The following is a 19,600-nucleotide window of genomic DNA, read 5'->3' as shown; positions in this document are numbered from 1 at the left end:
AATTCAGGGCGAAACAGATTTCAAAGAGTTGTGAAATCTTCTATTCGCTGACATATTCCTTATGAGACTTATTATCGATAAGTAATTCTAGTTTCGAGTATTTTATACATCGCATCTACCCAAAGTACCTGAGATAAAAGATACTACAAACACTGTAAAGTATCTTGACCTGCATTTAGAAATTGATGGTAAAGGGAAATCAATGACCAAACTATACGACACATACGATGACTTTTCATTCTGTATTGTCAACTTTCCTTCCAAACTTGTGGCATAATCTCTTCAGCACCTTCGTATAGAGTTGTCATATCACAAATCATACAATATGCCAGAGCTAGACGTAACTACGCAGACTTTTTGTACACTTTTTGTAGACTTCTTACAGTTAGGCTTCCTTTCTTCTTTCGTCTACTCCGGATTTGATTTTTTTCAGTAACTCGACGAGTGGTCCTAAAAGCAGCGGATGCTAACGCTACCGGTGCACCTGTTCCATTCTCCCAGGATTAAGTCGAGTCCAAGTTGCTCATTTACTTTTGTTGCTTTCTACGTATTATTTGTATTATTTTATGTTCTTTGTTGTTTGTTTCTGTTTTCCATTTCTAGTCTTGGTCACTGGGTTAAATTCTTTTGATTTCCGTTAGAATCTTGATCTTGGTTCCCTTGATTACTCTTTGAAAGACAAGCATTTGAAATTTTGTCAGGATTGGGATTTCTGTAGATTGGTTTTATCTATTTAAACAACAAAAAAGAAAAAAGAAAAAAAAGAAATAACAAATATTTCGTAAAAACTTCCCAAAAAACATTTTAAAATTTTTAATAAAAAACTTTGAAAAGGGCAAACAATTTTAGAGCTATAAAATGGATAAAACCAGAGGAGTCCGAAAATCTGAATGGCTGAACATAACAAACAAACATTCTCCAAGTATTACATATGAAAAGTCTGAACAAGACAAAAATTATAAAAAAAAACTGCCTAACCAAATCCCGAATAGTGCGAAATCCTGTCTACACCAAACCCTTGTTAAAGTCTATATATATATTGATTTAAATGTATTTTGAACCTTAATTATCCGAACACCTGTCATATCCGATCAATCGTAAAGTTCAAAAGAGGTTGAGTTAAGACAGGTTCACATTCATAACCGCTCACAGTTAAAGAGGTAGACCTAGGAATAGGGACGTCAGTGATATGTTTGTATCGCATTCAATTTCACCAATGCTAAGCTTTTATTTGAATCTGAATTAGATCAGTCCATGTTACTTTTCGTGCTTTTATGAGATTTATTTTAAATGTTGTGGCCCTTACCGTAGGTCTATCTCCTTTAGTGTACTTTTTGAAAGAATCAGGCAAAATGAGAAAAATCAGTAATATGATTGTTAAAGAAATAAACCTATCTGACACTTTGATTTCAATCAAGTGTGATTTCTCAATTTGGACAAAAAAGTATTATTGTATCTCTGCATCACTTGATTTATTCAGAATTTTTTCACTAGAATGTTAGACAATGAGGCTTTTGACAGAGTTACTGCCCTTGAAATATTTATTTTCAAAGCATTTTAGTGAAATTATAACTCAATTTACCAAAATGATACGGAAAACATTGTCCCTTGATTCTTGATGGTGCAAATATTGTTTTATTTTATATCTGTTTCACCCACTGCCTGATTCTTACAGATATTGACGCTTAATAAGCAACTAATGTTAAGACAACTGTCTTATATGTACAGTTGAGTATTCAAAATCTTTTTAATTGATATATTTATTTGCCCAAACATAATAAAATATCAAATGTGACCTTTTCAGTTATGAAATATATTTCTTTTTTTTTCAATAGCCTGTGTAGCCTGCTACATCAAATGTGTCAAATGTTGTTCATTAAATATTATGAACGAAAATTATTCAAGCATAACTTTTCCTACCATAAGTCTATTATTTATTATACTTCAATCACTGAATGAGTGATGCTACGTCTATACAAAAAGCAACGCATTAACGCTACCGGTTGGATTAATTATGCGCATTTCACTCACATGTCTCCAAAGTTGTAAATGTGTCTTATAACACAACTTCACAACACTGAGTTAGGTTCTATAAGAAATATAAAACACGTGATCCCCAAGGTTCAGATATACCAACAGTTAATGGGCCTTTTTCAGATTGTCACATACGGTGATATTATTTACAATGCATGTTAATTACGTCAACAAACGTATGTAGTGGCTGTAGTAGGCTTTCACAAAATTTCAAATTTGACAGTTTGCAAGAATGGGGTCTGTTTTGAAGACTTGTCACCATAGTCAAGACCAAATCAAATGTGGTCGAACACACGTATGGTCGCAACAATTTTTGAGAAGAGTTTTATTCAGCAGCGAATCGATGAAAGGCCAAGGGTACATGCAGACATAAACATATACGATACACCAATAATTGTATTCAAGTACTCGACAGATTCGAAAGTAAAAGAATAAAAGCAGTATGACAAGAACTGCAACGTATATAAATTACCATATACATGATGGATGAATTGATGTACACGCATTTATGCGAATTTGAGAGCTCAACGGAAATGTGATGATGCACTGGTACTAATATGTTCTGCCATATTAATATTATATTAATGCAACAGGGTGGTTTATATTTCAACATGACAATATCCAACCCATACTTCATCAAAAGTGACAAAAACATTATTTACTCGATCGTTCATAGATAGAACGACATGCGCGATAAAATGTATAAAAAAACATTTAATTCTAATTTCTACGCGATAATTTGTTGATCTTGAATTATGTTTGTGATTTTTTCCCCTATTTACTCATTTTTTTCTCATGCGTTTCTTTTTTTAAGAGGAATATTTTGTAATGTAAGTCAGTTATTTTTCAAATTCAAGTGAAAAATTGTTCCCGATTACTAATATCGTCTTATCATCATCCTTGCAAATTTCATTGAGTAATGTGCTCTTTTTGCGTGGTACCAACTGACTCCATACTCGCGAATTCCAATTCTATACAAGCCATTTAAATTAGAAAGGTGACATTTTTTGTACCACCATCCTCCATGATAAGATAATGAGCAGTGGCTGTCGCTTATATCATTGTCTTGATCTGACGTTGAAAAATGCATGTGGTTGTGTATCTCCATTGAGTTCCCTGCAAGAATAAATATATGTGGTCATTAACCAAGGTAGGAGCATGTTACGAAAGATTCTGAAGTTTGAAATTCACGCTAAACGCTGCAGACAGCAATATCCGAAAAAATATGGAATTTTTAGAAAGACGGAAACAGAGATGATTTTACCCAACGTTATCCAATAGTTAAACAATATTTGATTAAAAATTACCGGAAACTATCGAAATGAATGTCTGCGGTGATTTATATATGTGACAAGAGAAAACGGACATCTGTTGCTGCGTCATGCCCTCAGTGAGATATTAATGTCAAATGCAGAAAGTCGATTAGAACAGATGTTTGAAAGCCTTTCATTTGATATCCGACAGAGGTCCTTTTACTATTAGTTTTATTGGAGAATATATCAATGATTTTCTATGACCCCGAAATATATAGACAAAACAAAACATTCTGTATTTTAGCAAACTCTTTATCAATTCAAAATGTGGAGAACTTCAATACGATATCAAGAGAGAAGTTTATACATATGATGCAATATGATATCCTTCCGCTTGGTATGGTTAATTAATAGAAACAAATATAAAATCATCAAACAGAATGCTCCCCAAAATCATGTTTTGACATCGTTCGTGTCAAAAATAATATGACATCTTTGTTTTGATTATGTTGTCAGTGGTTTGAAAACATTGATAGTGTTTGGTGTTTTTGTGCATCCAATAGTGTTACTTTAAGGTACCCTAACAGAAAATTAAAACAAATTGAACATTTTAGATCGGGAGCAAATTTGTGAGATCTAAACTAAAATTGCTTCATGCACTGAATTGTTCGAAAGATCATGAATACAAATAAAAAATAACGTTGATTTTGAATTTAATTTTAATTCTGAATCAAAATAAACTTAAAAATATCTAAATGTGTTTAGTTTACAAACTTTTAAGGTTCATACTTTTTTTCAAAACAGAAACTTTAGTGCCTTGACAAGATCGTGTTTTGTATCATACAATCCCAAAAGTCATACAGAAATGCAGCAACAGAGGTGTGAACTTGCAAGATGTGACGAATGTTTGTTAGTTTCTTTGCATTCTATAGAAGAGTTGCGGATATGAAGAAGCCCTTGATTTGTTAGACAATGACAAGTACGATGAAGCATCTTACGTCATTTCAATAGAAACTATAATAGTAGATACAGTATTTGTATGGATAAATCTTCCCATTCTTTGGTATATTGTGGATAGGGAATGGGGATGGGATGGGAAATAGGGGAAGGGCATGATGTATGAGGGATGGGAATTTTTAAAATTGGATGTCGAAATCAGTTGTAAATTAATAATTGATACGAAAAAATGTATCGAATTTAATTAGAAATAACATCTACAATGTTGAAGAATTTAAAAATATTAGATTGTATTTGATAATGTAAATTTTTGATAAAACATATGCAATGTTACGTGTATGGAGGATGGTAATTTAACAAAGGGAAATTGGGATTTGGACAATGTGGATGGGGATGGTTTATGGTATAAATGAAATGTTTATACCATTCTAGAGCTGCAGACATTGGCATTATGTGATGAAGCGTATGTGTCAAATTTCATCGGATGCTATTACATTGATAGTAAGGATTGTAGATAGTAACAGAGGGCGGGCGGATTGACGGATGGACAGACTTCAAGTTCACTACATGTCTCCAGTTATTATCATTAGTATTTCATACATGCGAGTAATATTAATCCACATTACTTAATCATTCACTTGACCAAATATAATGAAAGATATTTATATTCATCTTCAATCAATATTAACGTTTTGTAATAAAAATACCTGCATTGCCAGTGTATTTTCCTATAATAAGTTGGTATTTCGAATCTTCATTTCCGACTTCGAAAAGTTTATACAAAGCATACCAGTTATTACCATTCCAATCTCCTATGTCTACACGCAACTCATACCGTCCTCTAGATGTTAATCGATGGATTTTGTCATTTCCTAAAGCACAATAAAAATTAATTAAACATAAATGAATGGAAATTAAAAAAAAATCAATGAAAGTAGTACAGTGAAACTTCTCCAAACCGGCCATCACTGGGACAAGAAAAAATGGCCGGTTTATAGGGATCGCCGGTTTTGTGAAAAATAGCAATTCATTCTAATAGCGGTTTTCCATTGGTATGTTCTATGACCTTGCATCTTGTCAGTTTGTTGATCGAGACGTGTTAAATGCCAATTCTAAACTTTTGGCCTTTTATTACATTTCAAAGCTTGCATCTTTGTAAATGATTTGATTTTACAAACGGACTGCCGACAAAATAATGTTCACGGTTTTGAAAAGATGTGTATTAAAGATCACAGGGCTATTGGTGGTATACTATTAATTATTTGTATTGTTTTCGTAAATTACCTATCGGCAAAGTCTAATAATTTCACCTCTATGTTGTTTTTTCTTGGGCACATGTCACATTAATTGACAGTTAAAAGATCGTAAAGATCGTACTGTCAAATGACCCAGATTGCCTGACATGAGTACACCTCAATTAACAGCCAACCAGTGACAAAAGTGATTAAATTTGTTTTTTTCAAATCCTGTCCCCTTCAATTATCATCTGTCCACTGATGAAATGCAAACCGGTCAGTGAATGAATTAATAATTACATAATATTACGTAATCATTTACAGTTTTGTTGACACATTTATTTCGGGTGAACAATAACCGGGCGGCCGGAATTGAGAGGTTGTTTTTATTTGAAATATGTAACTAAAACTGTGAAAAACCGGCCGATACACGGTTTTAGGGGGAAGACCAGTTTTCTGAGGGTCCGGTTTGGAGAAGTTTCACTGTACCCTGTAAGTGCAAGTGTCTGTTAGAAGCAGGTAGTTGGTAAAATATATTTTCAAATCGATTGGTTTTGGAAATAATTGTAACATATCTTCTCATACTTAGAAATACTTGTAATCAAAAACATTGATTTACAGCATTTAGACGTTGACCATAATACAAACAATCCGCAAGACCAACCAAGTGTTACAAACCGTGTAAAAAGTTAGATGGTGACATATTTATTTACATGTTTCCATACGATATGATTGTCTCGCGAGGCAGCCATCGCAAAATGGCAGTTTGATTCATTTATTTTGCACACCAAACACCAATTATTGACTTCAGTTGTTTTCGTTTACAAGTTATTATTTTGAAAATGATCGTTCATTTAACAGATAAATTTCGTGCGCACTTTTCTTCATGCATATTTCATATAATATTTTCAACAACTCTTTTGTTTTAATCCGACGTTTATAAAATATATTGATTAGTATTTTTTGTTCAAAACTATATCACCTTGACGTATTAAAGAGACAATTATACAACAAATAAAAAAAACGAAATCTTACCTAACCAAAATTCTCCTTCAAGATTACCAAATCCATTCTTGTATTCTTGCCAAGTTCTTGTAAAATTAACTGAACCATCAAATCGTTGTTGTATGACCTATGATAGAACAAAAAATAAAAGTAAGTTTATATTTCAACCTAGTAAATCACCTGAAAATATTGCAAACGATAATAAAAATTTATATTATGATGAAAACAAAAAGAGACTGTAAGATTAATTATAAGTACAATCTCATATGTTATGATATTCATATTTTGTTTTAAAGATATATGTCATTAGAACAAGACCTTCCTAATTAGTTAAAGGTGTAGAAGACAAAGAATGCTTACCGTCCAATTACCGCCGTCCACATCCATATTACACATTACTTGAAATAATTGGTTGTAACTAGCATCAATTGTATGAAGCCCGGTTTTTCTCAGGAAAACTTCGCTGCAATCTCTGACTGAGCACATATCTTAATAACAAAATTATACCAAATTACACAATGTTCGTCCGTTCCAATTTTTAATACAATTTGTAAATTTAAACATCAATAAGTAAGAGTATACTTCAAAGGTTACTACTTCAATATCTCTCTGCACAGAATTTCCATCAGTTTGATGATCAATTACTGGAAGAGCAACGTATAAAGTTTTCAGTAAACATTACTCTGCACATTAAGTAAACCTGGGTATCAATTTATTGGTATACCACACTGTAATTTATGTGCCGGTTCCATGTCAGAAATAACATGTGTAATGACTGTATTGCTCTTTTCCCATTCTTTCTGGAATTTGCGCTGTATCATGGGTATTAGGGTTATACATTTTCTTCAAGATCTTGGTAGGATTCTAAAATAGTTTAGCTTCATTAAGGGTCTAACTAACTGTGTGTTGAATGCTAGATTATTCCCATCGAGTTGCTTTGTTATTTAGGTTAGTTAACAAAATAGGTTTGATGTCTTATGAGTATTGATACCATAGCTCTACTTATGTAACAATTACCTCCTGCATCCTTCAATATTTTATGGAATATCTGTTCTTGTTCAAACGAATCCCACGTTGCTTTTACAAGAAAAAGTAAAACAATATAATTTTACAATGAAACAATTGATATCTAATTATTTCAAGTATGTAGCATTCCTATTGATGAGACTTAGTTCTGTATTTGTATTTTATGCATGGTATGCTTTAAATTAACTTAGGCAGAGGCTGATGTAATAAAATTGATATATCTTACCTTCTAGTATTTCTTGAACTTGTTTGGCAATCTTTCTCTTTATATCAAAAGCTTCTTTGTACATAGACAATCCTAAAGGCAAGTTGTTCAAAATGTCCTTTGTATTGTGTATTTGTACAATAACAGTTATTGCTGAGTATATGATGGTAAAGTGTGGCATGCTTTCCGTAGAGTGAAGAATGTGAAATATTTGAAGTTATTATTAAAACTAAATTACTAGGTGACACTGCTTTTGAAAACGTTTTCACATAAAGCTCTGGTTAAATTTATAATGAAAAAAATTATTATCGTGTATGAGGTTGATAATAAAGAACCAATTGTTAAAAGAGGAACTATTAATAGAAAAACAAATACGTGTACATTTAATATTGTTACTTTTTGTTGTGTTATTGACTTGATTATACGATCTGAAGAAATTATAGAAGGTCAGTGTAAAACACATTCGAAGTAAATGGAAATAGCACTCACGATTAGAAAACTGCTTTGTATACTTTATGAGATATTCTGGATTCGTTTCAAGATTTACTCCAAGGCATGCTCCTAAAATTTTAAAAGATGTACATATGATCGGAAACCTACTCGAGTACAAAATAAGAGAAAAAAAAGACCAACGTTCATAAAGACTAAGTGAATACGCAAGTTTATTTGACAATAATTGATATGATGATCCATATTGTGTAATAAATAATGATACATCGAACAAAGACACTATGATAAAAAAATCTTAAATCGCAATCATCAAACAGCATTGCAATGTCAACATCAACATAAACACTAAATTAAAAAAAAGAGATGTGTGTTAAGAGAAATATCTAGAATAGACAAAACACAACTTTAAATGCATTCATAAAAACAAACAAACAAACAAACAAACAAACAAAGTTTTAAACATTGATACGTACACCAATCCGAGGTATAGAGCATACACATTAAGCATAAAAAGTATCTTTTTTAGAATTTCAGAGCTAAAGCTTACCGTACCATGTAACTCTTTCATGAAAGCATCGGCAGTCTTGTTCTCATAAACATTGAATTTGATACCTACAATAAAAATGTTTCTTCATTCTGTATTCTCATCAGGAAGAAAATAGAAAAAAGAATACAAAACAATTAATATTCATGGGCAAAACATTTTTATTTTTCAACAATATGATATATAAACATCTACTGAAAATCAGGTGTTACAATTAAACTTATTGCAGATAAAATAATTTAACTAAGATATATGCAAATAAAATTTCCTGAAATTTAAACTTTAAAGGCATACAAGGACTACGAGTTTTAGTATTGACCATATGTTGAACGATTTGTTTCATTGTAAAAATTTTGTTAAAGACAATCTAATAAGACGTGCATCAAAGCTCTTGAGACCACATCCATGGTAAAAAAGTGATTAACATATGGAACGCCATAACTGTCTTATTTGGTGAATTATATTTATACGTGGTGCTGTTTTCCTTATATTCGGTACTTCCTTATTTACATGCGTTGTATTATCTTTATGTGTAGTGCTTTTATCTTTATATGCGATGGTTTTACCTTTATATGCGGTTGCTTTATCTTTATATGCAATAAATTGACCTTTATATGCGATGGATTTATCTTTATATGCCGTGGTTTCATCTTTATATACGGTTGGTCCATCTTTATATGCGTTGGTTTTATTCATATATGCGGTGTATTTTTCTACATAGTGGCATGGAAAGTCTTGTCTTTTTCCTTGATTCAGATGATGCAAATAGCCAAAGCAAATTATTTATGATTGTGAGTTTTTTTTCCATACCATGTTTAACCCACTGCCTGACTCTTAACAGATATGACAATCTGGAAGTCCAATTTGAAAACTGAATTTTGTATATATATAATTTCGAAATTCCACTTTGATAGGAGTCCAAACCAGTTAAGAAAACTCTATGTCATGTTCATGTTGGCGGAGATGTTTGCAAATTACAAGCTTAATATTGACAATGGTCATTTTACCTAAATTTTGTTGTTTGTGGAAAATTAAAGGCTTCCATAAAACTGAAAATTGCTAAAATGTTGACAATTTAAAACGACAGTCAAAAAAAAGCATAATCTCCCAAATAACAGCTCATATCACATTTTGTCATTAACTTCGCACTGTTTTTCTTCGGTAAATCGGTACCTCATCCTATGAACTATAGATATTTCCACATAATTATTTTTTTTACAAAACCTCTTACTAACATAAACGTCGGTTTTTTTTCTGGATCTTAAAAGAGTTGTTGTAATTGATATAAGTTGCTTATAATTTAAAAATACCTTACCTTGAATCAAATTCCGATTGTTTTGTGAGGTAACAGAATTAGTGTCCACGAGAGTCATTCGTGAAAACACAAAGAAAAGTATAAATACGTAAGTCATATGTAATCTAAGTAGCAAGTTTGTGAAAAAAGGATCAAGTCCATAACCATTACCATGCATCTCTGAAGTGCTATAAGATTTGTAATAAAAAGACAGGATCAACGATTTTAGTTGATCTTCTTTAGGTGTAGACATCGATATTTAGTTACAGGTCACCTCATGTTTTTGACTTGTTCTGTTGACATGTTTACTTTTACACTCCTTGAGACGTTTAGGTTTCCCGCACGCACGATATCCAAACGCACGCTAAACGCTCACCAAACGCACGATAAGCAAACGCTTCTATCGTTCGTTAAAACGAACGCTCGTATCGTGCATTTAAACGAACGCTCCTATCGTGCGTTTAAACGAACGCTTCTATCGTGCGTTTATCCGAACGCAAAACGATATGTAAACGCACGATACACGATGCACGAACGCTAAAATGGGGAACGTGAACGTCTTAATGAGTATACATATGCATGTAAGTACCAGTAAAGTCTTGACTTGTGTGGTCACACATTATAAAAGTAGGACAATGTAACCAATACTGCATTTACGAAAAAATGTGTTTTATTTTCTAGACAAGAAAGATCTGTATTTCATTTATTGACACTTTTTACAATGTAAAATGCATATACTGTTCTTAAGCAGTTCGTCTGATAATATTAATGAAACAATATTCCTTTAACAAACCTACCTAATTTTTTTGTACACTTGAACACTTGACCTGATCATACGAAGTAGATTTGTAAGTGCTAATTGGTTAATATACGTGATCGTAAACACGAAAGTCTTCCGACCTATACTTGAGACATTTTGTTGACATTTATCCAAATAAATACCAGGAAGTCTTCCTTGTCCAACTTATTCTTTTTTTTATTCGATGCATTTAAGTGATACTTTTTCATGTGAAAAATGTAGAATCATACACAGAGTATACTTTTCGAATATCTTAAAACCATCATTGCACTAGATCAATGTAAAATATTGTAAATATGGTATTATTGTATTTTATTTGAATACAGTGTTAATTGGATAAACTACATCTTATTTAAGTACTAACAACGATGACAAAAGATAGCAATAAACGAAATTCGGACATAATCACAATACAAACCTCAGTGATGCTTAAACTTCAAGGAGTATATAATAGTTGTTTATGTGTTATGTCCATAACAATAATCTTGGTTGGATGTTAATTATTACAACATCCAAGCCTTATACTACTATACGACGTCTGCTTCTGTTGTAGCTCATAGGTTCGTGCTCATTCATGTCATCACGTGGGTCAATCGCAGTCATCGTCAAATTTCTTTTAAATTTTCATTACAACATGTTAAGTATCAATCCCTGTAAGAATCAGGCAGTGGGTAAAACATGGTATGGATAAAAGCATCATTATGATTGTGTTATGACATTATTTGCACCATCAGTATCAAGGAAAACAAACAAAAATTTCCGTATCATGCTGGGCCATTCAGTTACAATTTCAAAATATTCTACTGAAAATATTTGCGCAAAGCCAGTGATGCAGAGATCCAATAATAGTCTTTTGAAAAAGAAAAAAAGTATTCTTGAGTGATATTATGTTGTCAGGTCGGTGGGGTTTTACATGCATGTTTCAATTTTTTCTCCTTTGACTAGTTTTTACAAGCACTTACTCTTAAAACTCTTGAATTATAATTGAATGTGATTATGTTGGGCAGGAAACAAACAATGACGCCTAACTATAGCACTGACGTGTAAAGAACATTTCGAGATGTATCACAATAACTATAACAAATAGAGAATAAAATCATGATTTTTTGAGCTTGGAAACCTCTACAAAAGTCTCAGTCAATGTTCTTATACGAAGGGTTACTAGAGTTTCAGTCAAAGACGATACTTTATTCGGCATATCAAGTCATTGCCTTTGAAATGACGTAGATGAAGGGCTGATATCTTAAAAAAAAAACAAGAGAAAAATGTTTAACTTAATGAGACTTTCTCAATGATAAGGCTTAAAAATAATATGATTACCTTGGAAACCAATTAGGATACATCATTGTCATAACATTGCCAGGAATGAATAAATGAAAACTATACACAAATAACGCGTTACTTAATACAACACAACCGCTGCGGTATTCAAATATTCATAATGTGATGGATAACATTCCGGGTTACTTATTCGGTTATTTTGTTCTGTTAACAACAGGTAATCTATGTATTTTCCTAAATGACAGAAACAAAATGGTCAAAAAACCTAAATATAAGAGCTCACTGTATAAAAACTAACAGATTCCTACAGCATGCATTGACGACATCAAAAATCACCAAAACGTAAAGATACCTTAAGGTAAAATTTTTAACTGCGGTAAAATTTTAATTGTAATATATTAAACTGAAACAGTAAAACCCTGTTTTGCTGTGGTTCGTGCGGCACGTCTATGCATGCGTATTTCATTTTTGTCGCTCTAGTCGTTTTTCCCTGCGTCAATTTATGCTCCATTGAATTTTTTCCCCAATGAATATCCTTTCTTAGATACCCTTATTACAGTTACCTCAACATTTTTGTTTTTGTTTTTGTTTTTTGGTAATGATGATTTATGATCGATCAACTGTATACTGCATCAGCCTTAGCCTTAGCCTGGGATTAGTATTTGTATTTATCCCCCACATTTTGTTAAAACGTCAGGTATCGACATGGAAGATATAGAAAACGGTGGTCATTGCCTGGAGAGAGGAGAAACATAAAACAAACGAAACATTTTTAATGCAAAAACTTATTCTTTGAAGTAATACTATATATTGACTGATAATGTGTTAATACATAAAGGTTACTGTATATTATATATTGAAAATTCAATTGTTTTAAAATATAGAATGTTTATATTGTCGTATCATCATTCGGGAAAATATCATTGAATAGCTTTTTTTGGCTTTTGTCTACTCAATACCTTTGTCTCCACTTCCTCTTGTATGAAGACTATTTAAATTAGCGTTATCACAGCTATTGTACCACAATCCACCATCTCCGTGTTCCGATGTGCATCTTTTATTATAATTGTCGCTATCATTACCTTTCGTCGAGAATTTCATCCCATTGTGATAAGCTTATGAGTCACCTAGAAGATATATATTATACATGTGTCAATACAAGCACTTGCGCGGCTGATCAGGTTCAGCGTGTGTTGTTGTGATTATCCATAACCATTATAGCGAGATGTTTATTTTATTTTTCACATTTTCATTCATCTGAATAAATATCTTAAGGAAAAAGAACTTGAAATATGGACTTTTAGAACTATCTAAATTAATTTCAAATTTGTAAATTTCTGTTCTATCCATAATGGTCAAAACAATCCAAAATGCAAAATATTTCTTTCCACTTTTTATTTTCATTTTGAGTCATTATTGTCGGGTTATACATTGTATATTATATTACTTCCACTGTATTCATCAACTGTCAAGCGGTATTTGGATTGTTCACCCTTAACTAAGAACGCTTTATAAACAGCATACCAACTTTCCCTCTCTCAACTCATGAGGTCGATCCGTAGTTCATGTCTCCCACTGTTTGTTAGTTTGTTTATTTTTGTCGTTACCATTTCGTTGGCATTTCTTGATGAACAGAAAACGTTTATCCCACAGGTACACCTGGTCTATGTTCCAGGTTTCTTTCATATTTTAGTGGGGTCGGGGTTGCCCATTTTCTTCTGTTTCTTTTGTTACTTAGTTTATCGTATGTTTTTGTTGTATGTGTCCATTTTTATGGCTAATTTTATCCCTGGAATATACTGTTTGATTTTCGCTCGAATCTTGATTCCCTTGGTTACTGTTTTGAGCATTTTCAAATCCAGGTGAATGACATCTTTGTTTAATTCAACAATCTTATTTCTTGGGTTGGTAGCATATCTAATTGTAAGATGAATTCTTTTTTAATTGAGCTATGTACTATGTAACTCGAGGATGAATTTTATAAACACGGTGCAATCTTTGATGTACTGTTCTACAGTCATGAACGCGACAAACCTCTATAAAAAAATAAGCGAAATATATTTCATGACGAAACTGCGTGTTCTTGTGCTCTGATTTTGCCAAAAACTTAAAAGTATATGTTCATATATACTTTCGATTTATTTTTTTAAAATTGTATGATTCTTAGTGATCAACTTTTATTTTTGCATGACCTTCTTTATTACTGACCCAGCTTAAATTCTTTTGTTATTTATCTGTCTCTTATAATTTGTAAAATGTGTTATAGATACCTTCGGAGTCACTTAACAATACGCAGAAAAGTTTGTCTTGTTCTTCGGAACTCCACGTTGCTGAATTAAATAAAAAAGAATATAATCATGCATAATATAACTACGTGTACCATGTTTTTAAAGATGTGTTTTTTATATATATAACAGAACAAAGATAAACTATCATTTAAGAAATTCGTTTTTAACACTTTTGTTAGATCACTTCCATAAAATAGTTAAAATATTGTGAAATATGCTATAAATATAAAGTTTTTTTCATATAAATTCATAAATGACAGAATACAACCACTGTCCCCATGAAAAATATTATTGCATACCAAAGACGACATATTTTTTGCAGAGAACCCTCCTTTATGGTATACAATGAGGGATTGTAATATGATTCAGATCATTAAAAATGTTTATCAAATACTTTTATCCAGGCAGTAGGTTTTTTGAATCAATATGATTTAAACTACAGTATATGTTCATAGAATAGCATTAGGTTATTTTGACAATTCTTACCATCTAGTATTGCCGGAACTTCTTCTACAATTTTTCTTTTTACGTCCAATGCTTTCTTGTATGTTTTGATGCCTGAAACAGGGGTATGGAGTTTTCATATCACAACTCATACGCTATGCCAGAGCTAGCCGTAACTATGCAGACTTTTTGTATCGCCCTAGACTTCTTACAATTAAACTTCTGGAACAAGGTTATTTTGCTACAAGTTTGAAGTCATCACTACATAATTTTTATGGTCGTCATCATTACAGTCGTGGATCGTTACCGTGTATCAATCTGCACCATGAAAACTGATTTATTCAATATGTCATAGTTTTCCTTTCCTCTTTCGTCTATCTTGGACTTAATCATCTCGGCGGTGTTTCTAGAAAAGCAGAGGACGCTCACCCTACCGGTGCACCTGGTCCAAGCTCCCAGTTTTTAGTTTTTTTGCAAGTATTACAAATATATTACAAATTTATCTCTTAATGAGCTCAATATTTCATGTTTTCTATCCTGTACACCATATTGTCAAATTCATGATATAATCTTCCGACTTACATAATTTGCAATTCCCTGACCAATCCCATAGAAATTTCCCTATCCTTATAATGTTACTACAATGTCATAATTTTCATTTCTTAATATGTAAAGCTCGGACGTTAAACCCCAACAACCAATCAATCATTAATATGTAAACTTATCTTTAAGGGAAAAAACGAATGCCTTTAAACTGATTTCCTACATACATAATCACCATTACGTTTCCTTATTCTCCCATCAATAATCGAAATAGCCCGTAAATCATAGAAATTAGATTTTACAGCTATTTAAGGACTATAAAGTATGTTTTCGAATTTTCAGCAATAGATTACTATGCAGTGTAAAAACTGTGACCATATCAAACAAAATATGAACTTACGATTCAAATAAAGCGTCAATTGCATCAACCATTGATCTGTAACCGTATCAGAAGTAAAGACAAGGCAAGACCCTTCGAAAAAATAACATGAATAGAAACTATTATACCACTACACCACTTAATACTTACGAAATTTGTTCATGGTTATAGAACTACAGTTAAAACTGTCCTGAAAAGACGAAAAATTGTCGCAACAAGACATTTTTAAAGTCTCTCTATATTACTTAAAAGGCATTATGACCTTTAATAAAGAGAACACCTGTTTAAATCGAACTAATTTTAAAATCAAAATGTGGTTCATTTTTGGCAAGTTTCTTTGTTTGAAAAAAACAAATTATAGGACAATGCAACATTCAAACAGATGTGGGAAGCTTGTATATATGTTTTTGTATTCAAACGCAAACTAACATATATAATTTTGATGATGCAGTTAATAAAATACTTCGAAACATAATAATAACTACTGTAAAATTAATTAAGTGCAAGTTTTTGTAAGAATCAGTCAAAGTGGAAAAAGTAACATTAATTTCAAATCCCACTTATCTGACTATATAATGTCATTCAAAAATGCTATCTCTGCATCACTGGATTTGCCCAGTAATTTTTCAATAGAAAAATAGAAAAATGAGGTTTTCAATAGAGTTATCTGATCTTGAAATGTTGACTTTCGGTGCTTTCAATGAAATTATAACTCAATTTACCACGATATGGAAAATCTTGTTTGTTTTCCTTGATTTTGATGGTGCAACTAGTCAAATTAAACGTCAAAATAGTGTTTTTTTTTGTACCATATTTCACCCACTATCTGATTCCTAAAGAGTCTGACACTTTAAAGTTCATTATTAGCATTATGCAAAAATATTCTGTATCAAGTTACGTACACACCTTCAAGTCTTTCTAAAAACTCATCAGATGTTCTGTTCTTTAAAACATTGATTGCATTTTCTGAAAAGAAATTGCTGAACAGATAGCGTTATATTTTTTCCGATACTTAGTATATAATACAAAACAGAATTCAGATATGTTTGACTGATATGTGTGTTTAATTAAAATGGAAAAAAAAAGTTTCATTCAGTATGGAGTATGCAGAAAGTAGTTACAGATTAGCAAAAAAATGGTAAATCAAAGATTTCAAAATCTAAGTACATGACCAAACCTTGAAACAGAAACCAGAGACGAGCTAATACAAAATGTAAAAAAATCTAAAATAACAGAACGATGTACAATGCTATTGTAAAACAAGACAGCACATAAAAAACTAAATCATTTACAATAGCAATTCGTTCCAAAGCGAAAGAAATAACTGGCATGACAGTAATGAATTTAAATAACAAATACACTCCGTAAGCAATTAATGTTGATATATTGCCACCAAACTAAATACATTGCAATGCTTTCATCAGTAGGGCAACCATTATGATCGACGTCTGCCTTATATTTTATTGATTTCAACATCAATTTTGCCAACTTTCTATGATGGTCCCCGTGCAGGTCCGGGTGTTAAAAGAATAGGCCTGCAGCAGCGATAAGCTTGTCGTAAAAGGCGACTTAATAGTGCTCAGAACCATAGCCAGGGGCTACGGCGCTCTGCCCACAGAGCAACTGGGATGTGTGCCCCAGGTGGTGGAATGGGGTACCCCTGGCGTGTTACATGCTGGGGTTGTCAGGCTATAATACGGAAAACCTGACCGCAAACCATAGTGGTGCACCGTGTTGGGAAAGATGCCACCACGTTCCTTGCATGTTAAAGAACCCTACTGTGGTATTCTCCCGGAGTAGGAACCATAGGGCACCGCCACAGGAGGCTAAATTGCCCGACCCTACCTACCTCTCCCTATTTCCAGTGGCAATCAAAATTTGTCGACCCCATTGTCCTTGTGTCCCATCCCTTTTTCATTTTATCATTTCATGTTCATTTTATCATCAATTTCATGTTCATCGTCTGAATATAGCTGAAATATTGTTGCTCGGACGTTAAACCCCAACAAAAAAACAAACAAACATCTATTTATGAATCAGAGTCATCGTAATGCGCTAATTCCTTCATTAGAACCAAAAGCACAACATTTGCTATTGAACGAAAGTCCATGATTCCGTCAAAAACTTCATTATAAGTCCACTTCTGCTATATTAAAGCGACATATTATTAACAAATAATTATGATAGAATTTCAAGAGTTTCTTTTAAGGATAAATAGTTTCCCATGAATTCAAATCAAATCTTAATAATTGGCAGTGAAGATAAACTACACAATGATTTTTGACTGGAAAAATGTAGGTAGTTACATTAAAATAATAAATAAAATCGTCGTGACCAGGGTGGATGGGTGGTGGGCCTCTAAACATCAATAGGTCAAATACATAATTTTGCAAATTACTTATTTCTTTTCATTTGGAATATATGAACTAGGTAGTACTTACATAGATCTTACTTCGAAATTAAAACAACGATATTCATTTATTATATATGTTGACGATAAACCTGTACATATCAACAAGTATATTTTAACATTTTACATATCGCATTCAAGTATATTTCATGACACTAGGAATGGACACTTTCCGTGTGTCGCCTTTCCAGTCCAGAGGTATAAGCAGAGGTTATTTTTGGCTTCTTCTGCTTTACAATTGTCAACACTTTGGTACTTAAGCGTTATTTAATCAATATTTCGGGTATCAATTGTGCCTTCCAGCTATAATGCATCCTAATTGCATGAGAATCAATAGTTTTATAGAATGAAAATAGCCTCTTTACAATGCATAACTTTTTCCCCAATGTTCTTGTCATCTCAGAGTGCATCCAAGCAAACAGTAATCATCAGGATGTATAAGACAGGGAAAAACATTTTATCGGTATCAGCTGATTATCCTTCTCAAGTGTACTGACAAACGTAACATTCTCTGTTGATTCATGTGACAGTGATAACTAATATTTGATTATATCAATAATTCAGTCATTCTTGCAATGTAGAGAGATGTTTAATGGTTAAGTTCAAGATTCAATCACTACCTTGTATTGCTTTAAGTGTCTGTTTCAAGAGGTCTACATGTATTTTGTTTGTTTTTATTTCCCAAATGAAAAAATATAGTTATGAGTGCAGGTGGTTTAAATAATGGTTTATTTCAGGGGAAAAATCGAGAATATGGTGAAGGAAAATTGGTTTGTTCCACAAGACTTGTATAAAACTTGAAAACTGTAATCGCGAGAAAACTCTCACAGCAATATAATTACTATCCATTGGACGCAATGGCACAAGAAATTTTAATCAGTTGCTTAGATTGAGAAAAGAGTATATAATATTAAAGAACATAATATAATTGTTCTACTCTAGATTAAGATGTAATATTTTTTATACAGACAAAAAACAATAGGTGCAACATGCCCGCAACTTGAATGTAATTTACTCTAAAATTGGTGAACTCCAACATAAATTATATAAATTTTGATTCAAGTTAAATGAGTGAGATGATTATCAAATTGAAATAGAGATATTTGAAGAATTAACAATAACACTACAACCAGACTACGAATCATTGAACAACAACTTCATATTCGCTCAATGAATTTGCTGCTATATTCATATACGGTTGCTCGTATCGAAACAAGAAATCGGTACTAGATAAAGAAGCAATTCCTGTTTTTCATATGAGACCTGTCGTGCTACTCGATATAAATACAGTCCGATGTAATAGAGATTGTCTATGACAGTCGGAGGTTTATACAATCAGACCTTAATTTTTGAATTCAATGTGGTGTCATATTGCAGTCAAAACTTGCTTGAAATACAGTTTCCTTTCCTGATTTTTCTTCCGAGTCCTTTATCAAGATCTTTTTAAAGGTAA

The 19,600-nt window shown here is 32.2% G+C and overlaps 1 protein-coding gene and 1 long non-coding RNA gene across 4 annotated transcripts; both read right to left on the bottom strand.

Moving 5' to 3' along the window:
- Positions 1-798: 798 nt before the first annotated feature.
- Positions 799-13,177, bottom strand: LOC148628285 (fibrinogen-like protein A). Of its 3 annotated transcripts, XM_088585493.1 has the most exons (11): positions 13,043-13,177; positions 10,025-11,453; positions 9,276-9,560; positions 8,718-8,777; positions 8,205-8,276; positions 7,737-7,808; positions 7,502-7,561; positions 6,845-6,972; positions 6,515-6,611; positions 4,952-5,116; positions 799-3,150 (listed from the first exon to the last, which is right to left on the bottom strand). In XM_088585493.1, the coding sequence occupies exons 3-11, from the start codon at positions 9,403-9,405 to the stop codon at positions 2,912-2,914; spliced, it is 1,023 nt and encodes a 340-aa protein (XP_088441619.1). In that variant the 5' UTR covers positions 9,406-9,560; positions 10,025-11,453; positions 13,043-13,177; the 3' UTR covers positions 799-2,911. The 3 variants fall into 3 exon arrangements, with proteins under 3 accessions (XP_088441619.1, XP_088441603.1, XP_088441609.1); XM_088585477.1 differs by lacking the exon at positions 9,276-9,560; XM_088585483.1 differs by lacking the exons at positions 7,502-7,561; positions 9,276-9,560.
- Positions 12,077-19,541, bottom strand: LOC148628284 (uncharacterized). The gene is made up of 5 exons (XR_015922557.1): positions 16,644-19,541; positions 15,759-15,830; positions 14,858-14,929; positions 14,354-14,413; positions 12,077-13,210 (listed from the first exon to the last, which is right to left on the bottom strand). It is a non-coding gene; the product is annotated as an uncharacterized LOC148628284 (long non-coding RNA).
- Between the last annotated feature and the right edge of the window lie 59 nt (positions 19,542-19,600).

Source organism: Perna viridis, chromosome 1 (genome assembly GCF_037379345.1).
Source record: "Perna viridis isolate PV_CMFRI_1.1 ecotype Kerala chromosome 1, ASM3737934v1, whole genome shotgun sequence".
Classification (NCBI taxonomy): Eukaryota; Metazoa; Mollusca; class Bivalvia; order Mytilida; family Mytilidae; genus Perna; species Perna viridis.
Note: the sequence above shows the minus strand (reverse complement) of the source record. Positions and strands in the feature narration are given on the sequence as shown.